The 13,923-nt window shown below is 42.0% G+C and overlaps 1 protein-coding gene across 6 annotated transcripts in view; it reads right to left on the reverse strand.

Moving 5' to 3' along the window:
- LOC120899514 (protein spitz-like) overlaps positions 1–13,923 on the reverse strand; it is a 109,581-nt gene that overhangs the window by 22,930 nt on the left and 72,728 nt on the right. For all 6 annotated transcript variants that reach the window (XM_040305466.1, XM_040305464.1, XM_040305465.1 and 3 more), the window contains one exon: positions 11,540–11,711. In XM_040305466.1, the coding sequence (XP_040161400.1) occupies positions 11,540–11,711 (172 nt within the window). The remainder of the gene's footprint in view (positions 1–11,539; positions 11,712–13,923) is intronic.

Raw genomic sequence — 13,923 nt, forward strand, 5'->3', positions numbered from 1 at the left:
AGAAAGGAAAGTGTTAATGAAAGGCGGAAAGACGAATTGAGGTCCCTGTCAATGGTAACTGATGACAGGGAGCAGAGGGTAGTGGCACACAGCTGTTGGGAGATTGAACAGTATACTTAAATTTCCAGCGGATGAGGGGGGGGTGGCCATAGAACCCCTACGATCATCGGTCACAGGCCCTAAAATTGTAGTCGCCATGGGGAGAGGGTAGGTGCAAATGGTTCTCCAGCCACGGAGCCCTGAAGACCATCTTTCCGGGGGCCCTTGTCGCTAATAATCTGTCCACTTGTAGACATACGGCATACTACAGACTAGAGATCTTCGGCGACCGCCTAGTCCGCCTATCGTTAGGTCCGCCGCTGGTTCATGACCGTGTTTTTTTTTTATCGTGGAGGTGCACCCTTCTCCCTGCCTGCAGCGTATGCATCAAGCAGGAGACAGTGTGGCATTATACAAGTTGCACGCTGGATAGGAGCGGGCCCGCGACACCGCCATCATTCCGCACATCTGTATGCCCGTCGTGGGTCCGCCGTAGCAAGGGGTGACTATCCGGCTACGTGGTACTCAAGTCCTGAAAAGGCCGGCATGATCGCGTTGTCTATTACGCCAATAATAATAATAATAATTATAATAATAATAAGAACTTAGCATATCAGTCCACACCCGGGTAAGAGTTTGTCTTGACTTTGTTGCTGCCGGGCTACCGCTGTGACGCGACAAATGCACGGAATGCACTCGATCAAAACATGAACCTACCGATCCGAACCCATTCCAAAGCATTGCCGGTCAATCGGCGACATGATAACTACTCCAAACGAACAAGCCACCAGATTCTGGACGGACAGGTGCAGCACCATACGCGCACCATAATAAACAAATCCAGAAAATCGAAAATGTACGCATCAGAATCAAATAGTTGTGGGGTTTCCAAACGCACGCACACATACAAACACACAAACACGCGCGCGCAAACTCTCTCATACACACACACACACACACACACACACACACACACACACACACACACACACACACACACACAAACACACAAACACGCACGCGCAAACTCACACACACACACACACACACACACACACACACACACACACACACACACACACACACACACACACACACACACACACACACACACACACACACACACACACACACACACACACAAACACGCACGCAAACTCACACACACACACACACACACACACACACACACACACACACACACACACACACACACACACACACACACACACACACACACACACACACACACACACACACACACACACACACACACACACACACACACACACACACACACACACACACACACACACACACACACACACACACACACACACACACACACACACACACACACACACACACACACACACACACGCGCGCGCTAAGGCACCTACGAACGCGCGCACGCGAGAACGCACCTACGAAAGCGCGCACGCAAGAACGCACCCCCCACCAAACCCCCCTCCGCTTCCGCTATCATCAGCTATCATATAGCGCATCATCATCCAAAGCGCCGGGCGGGGTGGGGGATCGCGGCATGATAGAGTGAATGGTCACTTTCCCCGCGCTGTGTGTGTGTGTGTGTGTGTGTGTGTGTGTGTGTGTGTGTGTGTGTCGACCCGAAAACTCGAGACAGATTTCGACACATTAAAAAATAATTATTGCCACTTTACACTGTGCTACATAATGCTTAGAAGGTCGTTGAAGCATCAAACATGTTCAAATTAAAAATATTAGTTTAGTGTTAGACGTTCTCCTACGCTTGTTTTAAATAGGCTTCTTCACCCTCAATTGCCACGGGCATCGAATGGTCTCATCAGCAGCGGCACGAAATAAAATAAACCATCAATACACCGATAACACTTTACAGCGTGTCAAGGTCACACACAAATTAATAAATGCTAACACCCACCAATAACAATACACAACCGCAATGCACATATGAGTATCAACGCATACACCACAAACACCCAATCAGCTGGCGGCGGAAGGCACGGGCAGAAGCGCGGCAAGCCAGGGTGAGGGAGGGAGAAGCGTACGAAAAAATGTGCGCCATTATTTTTTAAATTTTTTGACCGTTTTTTTTTTTGCTCCGCCGCCGCCCGAACTGTCCGAACTGCCCGAACTGCGCGACCCAGCGCAGGAATCGCTGAAGAACAGCGCGGGAGAGCAGCCAAAATCTGCGCTGGCCAGCGCAGATTTTGGCCCGTTCCCCGCGCTGGACTTCAGCGATTCCTGCGCTGGGTCGAGCAAGTTTAGCGCCATCTGCTGGCGAAATGGACGAACTATTTATGGCGGCGGAGCAAAAAAAACGGTCAAAAAAAATTTAAAATATTGGCGCCCATTTTTTCGTCCGCTTCTTCTCCCTCCCTCACCCTGCCCTGCCTACTTGCGATTCAGCCCGTGCCTTACGCCGCCAGCTGATTGGCTGTTGCGGTGTATGCGTTGATACTCATATGTGCATTGCGGTTGTGTATTGTTATTGGTGGGTGTTAGCATTTATTAATTTGTGTGTGACCTTGAGACGCTGTGGGAGAAGCTGGATTGGGATTCAAAGTGTTATCGGTGTAGTGATGGTTTATTTTATTTCGTGCCGCTGCTGATGAGACCATTCGATGCCCCTGCCAATTGAGGGTGAAGTAGCCTATTTAAAACAAGCGTAGGAGAACGTCTAACACTAATGTAATATTTTTTAAATTGTACATGTTAGATGCTTCAACGACCTTCTAAGCATCATGTAGCACAGTGTATAGTGACTATAAATTTTTTTTAATGTGCCGAAATCTTTCTCGAGTTTTTAGTCTCGACACACACACACACACACACACGCACACACACACACACACACACAGCGCGGGAAAGTGACCATTCACTCTATCATGCCGCGATCCCCCACCCCGCCCGGCGCTTTGATGATGATGCGCTATATGATAGCTGATGATAGCGGAAGGGGAGGGGGATTTGTTGGGGGGTGCGTGCTTGCATGCGCGCTTTCGTAGGTGCGTTCTCGCGTGCGCGCGTTCGTAGGTGCCTTATCGCTTGCGCGCGCGCGCGTGTGTGTGTGTGTGTGTGTGTGTGTGTGTGTGTGCGTGTGTGTGTGTGTGAGTTTGCGCGCGCGTGTTTTTGTGTGTGCGTGCGTTTGGAAACCCCAAAACTATTTTATTCTGATGCGTACATTTTCATCCGCTGCGGCTACAAAGTCCATGCATTTTCGATCTCGCTACCTGTGAGACAACACAACCATTGGCATTGGCATCTTTGCGATCGGCTCTGCTGTTGGGGGTATTAAAAAGACACACGATCTAAGCAAACGTGTGTGTGATATATTGCACATTTATTTCTAATTCAGCTAGCGGGCGCAAGTGGAAACAACATTTTGAATTGAATCCATACAAAAGAGGATTCTGGTTTTGTTTATTACGGTGCGCGTATGATACTGCACCTGTCCGTCCAGAATCTGGTGGCTTGTTGGTTTGGAGTCGGTATCATGACGCCGATTGACCGGCAATGCCTTGGAATGGGTTCGGATCGGTAGGTTCATGTTTTGGTCGAGTGCATTCCGTGCATTTGTCGCGCCACCGCGGGACACCCGGCAGCAACAAAGTCAAGACCAACTCTTCCCCGGGTGTGGACTGATATGCTAAGTTCTTCTTATTATTATTAATATTATTATACGGCCTATGCGATCATGCCGGCCTTTTCATGACTTGAGTACCACGTAGCCGGATAGTCACCCCTTGCTACGGCGGACGGTTCATACGCGGTTAGAACCCACGACGGGCATGCAGATGTGCGGAATGATGGCGGTGCCGCGGGACCGCTCCTATCCAGCGTGCAACTTGCATACTGCCACACTGTCTCCTGCCCGATGCATACGCTGCAGGTAGCGGCGGACCTAACAGTAGGTGGACTAGGCGGTCGCCGATGATCTCTAGGCTGTAGTATGCCGTATGTGTACAAGTGGACAGAGTATTAACGACAAGGGCCCCCGGAAAGATGGTCGTTAGGGCTCCGTGGCTGGAGAACCATTTGCACCTCCCCTCCCCTCATGGCGACAACAATTTTAGGGCCTGTGACCGATGATCGTAGGAGTCCCATGGCCACCCCCCCCCCTCATCCGCTGGAAATTTAAGTATACTGTTCAATCTTCCTACAGCTGTGTGTCAGTACTTCCTCCTCCCGGTCATCAGTTACCATTGACAAGTGCCTCAATTCGTCTTTCCGCCTTTCATCAGCACCTTCCTTTCTTTGACCGATGGATCATAACATTCCGGAAGAAAACACATTTGGCGACAGTTGTGCACACACACGCAGGCTCACACCGATGCGCATACGGCTCAGCAGATCTGTGTAATCTAAACCATTTGAAAGCAAAAGCTTAGTGTAACAAAGTTATGCTTAATGCTTAACACGTTCAGTTCGATGGCAGGCCTCAGGGACTGCCAGTGGACTTTCCAGTATGCCGGTTTCACAATCAGCTTGCGTTCTTGATGCTGGTGGAACGGAAAGTTGATGAAAATCAGCGCCGGGATGAACGTGTCAATGCGAATTAGGGTTCAGCGCGTTGCACAGCAAACCCTCCAGCGTAAACTAGCGATTCCTTAATTATTTTTATATTGAAGTGTTTGAACTCATTGCACTTTTTTGGTTTGATATGTGAAAATGCAACTTAATCGCCGCACTGTTTGTTAACGGCATTTTTAGGCGCCACAACAGCTCGCGAGCATTGACCACACGCGAGAGAGAGATGGCGCTATGGATGGAAAAAGCACGGACGACGGCTGATTGGCGATTGGCCGTCTGACGCACCAACACATCCAAACCTTCGGCAGCGCGCTCAGGCGAGGGGTATGAGGCGGAGCCAGGGACGGGTAGCTCGACGAGCTGCTTGACAAATTTGCCGTTGGAGAGAAAAGGAAGGCATGATAAAATTCTCAGAACGCCATAACGCCTTCCGTCGCTTTGCGCAGCGGGTGCTCACTAAGGACTGCTATCGAGCAGTGTTATGAGCAGGTAGCGAGCAGTAACGCCTCCATACAAAAATCGCGAAACGTAACGCTCCAATGCTATTTGGGGTGGTACTCGTTCCCGCCCCCTGTTTTAAGCCTAGGAAATCTTCCATCGGCTTACAGGGTTTCGAATCATATAAGGGAATAGTTCAATCACTTAGGAGAATGTTGCAAATCGGTAGGGGAATATTGCATGCAAGCTGTGGATGTTTGCAATCACTTAGGGGAGTTGTGCAATCGATTAGGGGAATGTTGCAAGCGTACTGTGGAGCTGTCATCAGACTGTGGGTGCCGCTGTAAATACCTTAAAATATTTTCGTCAATCTTACTAACTTATCATGTTTAATTATGGCTCCGCAGCAGGATTTATTTAGGTTATCATGTGTACAGCAGAATCCCACACGAAAACAACTCCAAACGATGTTTTTAAAAAAACATCATCGGTATCAATTCGTAGCTTTTTACACCGGCACCCACAGTCTGATGACAGCTCCACTGTACGCTTGCAACATTCCCCTAATCGATTGCACAACTCCCCTAAGTGATTGCAAACATCCACAGCTTGCTTGCAACATTCCCCTACCGATTTGCAACATTCCCCTAAGTGGTTGAACTATTCCCTTATATGATTCGAAACCCTGTAACTCTAGGTTTTTACGCACACCATGATAAAAATTACCCGCTTTTTGCCCGTAGGGTGTACAGCACTTTGACACTCGATGTTAAGTGCGGTTTACACTAGAGTTGAAAACCCGCTGAACAAATTCTGCAATTTACGAGCTCATATGAGGCCTCGCAATCGCGATAGCTTTATAGCCCCGCTGCGCAAAACGATCGAAAGCTCAGCATCTCGCTCAATGTAGCTAGACAGCAAGAACCAATAATGATAAAGCGTGGTAAAAGGATGGGGAAGAGGAGAAGGAGGGGAGAAAGAGAACGTGGGTATGAACTATTTTTCGGCCATTATAATTTTTGCGCCAACACGGTCGCGTACCGAAGCTTTTTTGTCAGAAAGACATACAGCGCGCTCTCTCGAACGACCGTAAACGCTTCAATCGATCAAGAGCTTCGATCGGTTCTTCGGAAGTTTTTGCTCGCTTTCTCGATCGGTTTTCGGCGGAAAGCTAGAAAGCGAGCTCAAAAACTGCTCGATTTTGTTGATCGGGGCGCCAATGACCTCGCATGAAAACAGGTTTAATCATCAATCAACGAGTCACAGTGAAGAATAAAAATTATTTAGATAAAAAATAAATAAAAGCTAAAACTTAAATAAATTTCAAGTGAAAAAGCAGAGATGGTATGCTTTAGTTATTTGAGAATACTGTTAGAATACACTAGATCAAAAAATTGGAATTGTAAACCGTGCCGCATCTGACATGTGTTTTCGAAGACGACAATTTTGAAATTGAAATGGACAGTGTACCAAAAACGGCTTGACTTGTTTGTAAGTGGTAGACAACAGTGTTGTTAACTGTTGACATTTTTCATGACAGTCACCGTAAACAGCCGGTCAAAATAATTTTTGGCTGATGACATTCAATGCTTCCACGACACGACTGTCATTAAACGAAATTCATTCGTGTCGCTACCGTCAGGGCTGATGCAATGGCATGAAATGTAAACAATGTAGTCTGAATGTCATTTGACATTTTTTGAACAACACAAATCGATACGATAGGAGGATTATGAAGTGTATCATCGCTGAATATGGGGATTCTAGTGAAATAGCAAAATCTAGTGAAATGAAAGCCTTTTCACCGCACGCTCTGTTGTAGATTGACATGAAAACGGCCATTTGCAATACGACAGAACTCACGATTCATACTGGTTGGCGAATGTCAAATGAATGTACCTTGAAAATGTCTTCATGTCAAATGACATTTTTTGATGGGAATGTCAAATGACAGAGAGAGTGATGGGAATGGGAAGCTTCAAATCGAATGAATGTTTACAATTTTATGTCGATAAACGTCACCGTTCGCAACACTGGTAGACAATCGTGTTTTTCAAATCGAAGATTGCTGGTAGACTGTGGACAGTTGTTAATTGGAATGGAAAACCCTGTAATTTATCTACCCCATTTTTCGATTAAATATTCTTTAAAAATATATTTTGGACTTCGAGTGTTCTTATGTAACATTAAAACATGGATTAAAGTGTGTTATTTTGTGTTATTCCGTGAATTTATTCTATAATTCATTGTGTTTTCGACATTTTTGATGATACAAATTATGAAATCATTATTTTTTTCAATTTTCACATTGATTCCTCATTATCTACAAGCCGCATTTACGTGAGATTAGAACTCAATTTACAATTTACGTGAGATTAGAACTCTTACTCACATGATTTTAAATTTCGTGCATAAACAAATCATCAAATACTTTGTTAATAAATCTCATTTTTTCGATAGAATCAATAGACACACAAAAATGCACATAATAACAAAGAAATCTATTCTATTTGCTATGCTTTGTATGCGGAAACCAATGGTTAACGGTTCTAAAATGACGTAAAGTCCCTCAACTATGGCGACCCCCCAAAGGCCCTAATCCACCACCTGATATTTTTATTTCGCCTTGGTCTGGCAGCGGGGCTATTGAATGACTAGCATATTCTATCTACACAGTCTGAACTCACTGGTTGAGTTTCGATTCCCTGCCAACTATTGAATATGTGTTTTTTAGTTGGCATGTTTCTTCATACCAAAAAAAAATGAAATTTTTCTCACCAGGCCATGAGATTTTTGTGATGTTTTCAAAAACCGGGTTTTCCATACAAAAGTATGCTTTTTAATTGAACTTTCAGCCAACTATCGAGCGTTCAGGTAAAAAGCATGCCAACTAAAAAGCGTTCAACTATTGAATTCTATACATGGTATATGGGTCCAATAAACTCCGTGGTAATCCAAAAACTCAGTGGTATCCAAACGGATGATTGCCATAGCAGATCTTAATTAGGGTAAATGTACCTTTAGTGGTGGTAGTACCAATAGTGGTGCTATTGCTCTAAAATGCGGTTCATAGGGCAAATTAAAAGTATTTAAGTTATTTAAGTTAGTGTTAAATGTTCTTTAGCCTTTTACAAAGGGTTTAAAAGTTAAATGGGGCCATTCCGTTACTTAGTGACCGAAAAATCCATTATTTTGTGAAATGTGTCAACATTTTTCCAAAATCCTTAGGATTTCATAACGAAACTCATATTTCTGTTAACGTTCTAAATGATCACATACCCACGCAATTACTAGTTTTTCAACATGACTGTTATGGAATGTTATTGTTTTACTAAAATTATTGGCATTTTGACCATATTTATGCATTTTTAAGTGTTTTTTACCATAGTGCCATTATAGGTACACAAAACAGGTATGTTCCTATAGTGGTTATAGTTATAAAATCAATAAATACAGGTCATTTTAGATTTTTTCGAGGAAATTTTTGACATGTCGTACTGTTTTCACTAAAATAAGCAACAGAAATGAGTTTTATGTAGGTAATTTACCAAAAACAGGCCAAAATTCGCTTATCTGGCTGAATGAAAAATTGACTTCAAATCAAGCACACTCTTCCGGGTGTTGGTTGATGACAGGTGTGATGCAGTACTTTAGTGAGTAGTTTCATCAATCAAATTTATACATTTTTTATGATCAAATTACGCAAGAAACCAATATTATGGCAGTAATCGTTGCTATTCACACGAAAACATATTCAAAACTAAGTTATATTGATATTATACACTGTTTTGAGGAATCTTTGTTTACCACCACTATAGGAACACAATACGACGTCTATAGGAACCATACCACCATTATAGGTACAACGAAGCAATCACAAAAATATGTATTTTTTCGTAAATGTGATGTGTTTCATGGTAAAAATGGTTGCGATTACGAAGATAAAACATATTCCAATTGCTATGTGTTAAAATATTCAGAAATTGTCCTTCCTGACACTTTAAATACATTAAAACACATCGGTACCTCTACAAATTGCACCACTATTGGTACATTTACCCTACCTACGGTTATTACGACAGATAAGAAGAATCGAAGCTGTGGGATAAAATCATTGTAATCATTGTAATCATTGTTTTTGTACTCCTCGGATTGCATATTCTTCTATTTTTAATTAAAACAAGACATCAATTTTATCCCGTGTGAAACTGGGTAAATCAGTTATAATGTATATATTAAATACTTCTTTTTCTACTTCTCTATGGCGTAACGTAGTACAGGCAGTCCCCGAGATACAAAATACCTCTTATACGCGGATTCGGAGATACGCGGTTTTCAAAATTTGACAGTTCTTTGAGCAAATTGTACTGATTTGACACATCCATTGTGAAATACCAAATAATTTCCGTATTGATCGAATGTAAAATACCATTTAAAAAGGTTTAAAACTGTTCAATTCATTAGAAACATATCAAATAATTAATTTGATGGCTAAAACCACCCCCTACTTGCAAAATTGCACAAAAATTAGTGATATTTTGGCTGGAAATCACGAGATTCGACTTACGCGGAAATTCGAGATACGCGGTATTTTACGGCCGTTTTCGGTCCCCAATAACCGCGTATCTCGAGGACCGCCTGTACGCAACCATGATGACATATGCAGGCTTTCAAGACTGATTCAGTTAGCCATTTTCCCAAACTCTATCGAAGATAGTCGCCGTGCCTACACAGCATTTTTTTTTCATGCAGCTTCAGTACGGTTTTTTACTGAAAAGGTTCAGTACTAGAATATTTTACTGATTTTCAGCATAAATGTCATTTTTTACTGATTTTCAGTAACACAATTTACTGAAAATAAGTAAAATCAGTGTTTGTTGCGACACAGAAACGGAAGCCCTGTCATTTGTCGTGTTTAACGAGACACGAAGATCATTTCGTTGAGTTTTAAGCTTTCGGTTCGGGCTCACCATTATAAATCATTATAAGTATAAGTGTAGTTTGAGAAATAAACTCTCTTCCAATTTTGCAACTGAACAAGTCACAACCGCTGGTAAATATCGAACGCTAGAAAAGTTACACCGTAACACGCAACAAAAGATTATCCGAAATCGCAAGATTAAACAGTGTTAAATTAGTCGTTTCACTGAATATCAGTAAAACAAATTACTGAAAATGCAGCAACTCATTCTGTCATATCGACCTGTCAGTTAGAACATCAAAACAATACATCACGTTGTGGTCGTGATGTGCAAAAAATTGATTTGGAAGGCGCTTACAGGCAGGCCGATAAAATTCAGATGATATTTCGGCTTGCGGGATTAATTTAAAAAGAATTGGCAGCCATATTGGCGTGTACAATCTTGGCTACAATTTTCTGTGCTTGCTGACATTTCGTGGTGTTATTGAACCACCAAAACTTGTTCCAGCAAAATAAAGTATGAAAACAATAGCAAACAACATACAATAAGGATGAATATGATCTGAGGGACTGGCAATCTCTGCACATCAATACTACGCATCATCAGAACTCAATTTAGAAGAAATATTTCGTCACTTTTTAATCACTACCAACTACTGAACAATCGTAATATGATAAAAGGCTTCACTGTGATTTCAGTAAACGAGCTGTCATTTTGGTGAGCACCGAACATTACTGAGTAATTCTGTAAACATTATTTTTAATAAAATGATTATTAAATCTTCAGCTCAAAACTTCAGTAAAATATTACTGAACTTCATTTTTAAAAAAGTTGTCTGTGTAGATACAGATGTTGCTTTAATTTATTTCATGAGTATCCTACTCAATTTTACGTAGAATATGTCAAAATGTTTGAAAAACATCAAAGAAAACCACCATTTTGTCATTTTTCCAATCGCTACGATCGTTCCAGAATTTGATCGAGTTTGGGAAAATACTTGAGTATCAGGTAGCCAGATAGATTGCTACGGGGGGAGGCTCCATTATAGGGTGGAACCCATGACAGGCATGCAATTGAGTCGTTCAAGTCCACGACAGCTCCACAGTATGCTTGCAGAATTCCCCAAGTCGATTGCAATTCTCCCCTATACGGTTGCAAACTTCCACAGCTTGCAATATTCTCCTACCGATTTGCAACATTCCCCTAAGTGATTGAAGTATTATTGAACTCTTATATGATTCGAAATCCTGTATATGGCATACCCGGGTACGCGGTTGTTCACTTATGTACAATTTTGGTCATACACATGACGATTAATGGCCGATAATCCATAGCAGTTATAATTATGTACCGTTCAGCTTAAACATAACAATAACCCACGTTGTTTCTTATTATTTTGTTAAATTACAATAATTGTATCTGACCATGATTGATAATATATGAACGCAAAACAATTTTCGAATCTTTTCCGACACTTTTTTCTAGTGGAAGGGGAAAGAGTCGTCAAAAAAGGTTTGAGGTGTGTAAATGTACTTGATGAAAATGGTAGGTTTTTAACATATTTTTTTAAATATTTATTCAAACAAAACCAGGGTCTGAAATATACTTACTCGCAGTTGTATAATAAAGAATCTCCTATTTTAACCGTAAAACAGGTGGCGTCGTTAAGGCAATACCAAGCCGCATACGCTGGAGGGCATTTATATGTATGAAAAGTAATATTGGGCCTATTTGTAGGACTGGGAGGACGAGGCTTTGGTGTTGTTCTACTTGAACAAGCATCTGTAAAGATAAAGTATGAAAATATATGAATTTAGGATGTAGTTATTGATCGGCAATAACGATTTCATAACTGAAGGTAAGAAATCTGATATACAGGCGGTCCCCGAGATACACTATTAACTGGGACCGAAAACGTCCGCAAAATCCGCGTATCTCTATTTTCCGCGTATGTGGAATTTTCCGGTCTCCAAGCAAAATATCACTAGGTATCGTGTAATTTTGCTTGACGTGATAGTTTATCGTCAATAATTGAATGATGTGTTTTAGTTCTGACTATATATTTCATAACTCAAAGTTGCTAAAATTGATAAATGTTCACCCTGCATGAACGAAAGGAAACGCCAGGCAGTAAATACATTAGTGATACGCGTTGCGTTTCGAACCTGCCAGGTACGATCCGTTCCAGCATACGGACTAGTGATGCGCGTTGCGTTCCGAACCTGATAAGTGCAATCCGTTCCAGCATGCAAGCATCCGGACCGCGATCCTTACTTTTAACCCAAGCACGTTCAAAGTGAACCTGTTGCTCTCACCGTTCTTTGCGATCCAACCTGAAACGACTGTTATCAACGATCTTATCGATCCGATCTGAACCGGCTGCTCTCAGCGTTCTCGGCGATCTGTGCTGGGCCGGTTGCTCTCAGTGCTTATTGCGATCCGGCCTAGAACGCTAGACTACTCCACTAATTCTGCTCTCTTTGTATTGATGAGCCGGTTTGCTGTAAACAAATCATCCAGGTTCAATTTAAACCTGTTTCCTCAGCATTCTTTTCGATCCGGTCTGGAACGCACGATCATCTGCTCTCTTTCATACGATGGGCCGATTTGGTACGTACAAAGGAAGCAGGACCTACATAATGAATGTTGGTCAAAATTAGTCGTAAACATAAAATAAGTGTAAAAAGAAGGCTCTGCCCAATTGATAACCACGTTTGGTTAGCAGCTGTTCAGTCGGTTGACCGATCAGCAATACCCCTTCTACCGAAGAAGTGCAAATTTGCACCTTAATCGGTTAAAATTCCCGCACCGTTTTAACGCCGCGTGGAATCCGATCCATCGCGCAAGTAAAGTCCCGTAGTTCCACCCGTCCGTTGCATAAGTGTAACTTGACCATCTCTTCCTAACGAAGTGAAAGAATGATACAATTCGTTCGCAAGTAAACCAACTACAGTACGTTCTCGCCGCGATACCCCGCCTCGTTCTGCACTCTTCCTCCACATTCCGCGCATTGACTTACCGCACAAGGTTCTGGTAAGCAAAGTGCGCGCCGAACCTACCACACGCTGATAGGGGGGTTAGGGGATGTAGTCAACCGTTATGATTTGTTACATGGAGAGTTGTGACGTAACGCAAAATAAAATTATTGATTTTATTATTTTTTTTAAAATAACAAATGAGTAAAAAACGAGGATTATTCTTGGTGACTTCACAACCATCGCGGTTATGCCGGTCTAAAAAAGATCTCGCTACTTTTTATGTTGAACTTGGTTACCACAGATGGACGGTTGGAAAAACTTTACAAAGAATCGTCGCAGTAACGTTACATTCCGTTACTGCGAGGACAACAGTGTGCGTGTGCCACTCGATTATACAGGAGGACATTTGTTGATAGTAGCATGCGATTCGCAAGCGACGACACGCTATTAGAAGAAAATGACACAATAATTAATAGTAACGCTTAAAACAGATGTAATAATAATCCAGCTCCATACAAACCCAATTCGTTTCAAACAAATTGAAGATGGAATTGATACAGCCGTTTTTATTTTCATCAGAGTTGATCATTGGTCGTAATTTAAAAATACATCGAAAATGCAGCCGAAACTCTAGCAAACATTACCGATTTTGTTCGTAAATTGTAGGACATGCGTAACATATTAAACATCATCTGTTATGTGAAATAGAATATTCAATTTGATGATGATAAAACATCTTAAGCCAAAAAACATTTCTGTTACAATAGCGTTAAAATAAACATATTTATGAAGGACCAGGAAGATAGCATGATGAAAAATGATGATGGTGATGCAATTATGAGGCAAATCGTGTTGAAGATTCGATATAAAACAGAGTGTAATTTTTTTGGTTATTTTTAAAAAATGGAAAAAATACCAGAAAATAGTAAAAAAGGGGAAAAAATCACAAATACTGATTTTGTTCATTAAACTAAACAATTTGAAGGGGTGGGGTCCATCTGTTACGTAATTTAGGG

Source organism: Anopheles arabiensis, chromosome 3, assembly GCF_016920715.1.
Source record: "Anopheles arabiensis isolate DONGOLA chromosome 3, AaraD3, whole genome shotgun sequence".
NCBI classification, from domain to species: domain Eukaryota; kingdom Metazoa; phylum Arthropoda; class Insecta; order Diptera; family Culicidae; genus Anopheles; species Anopheles arabiensis.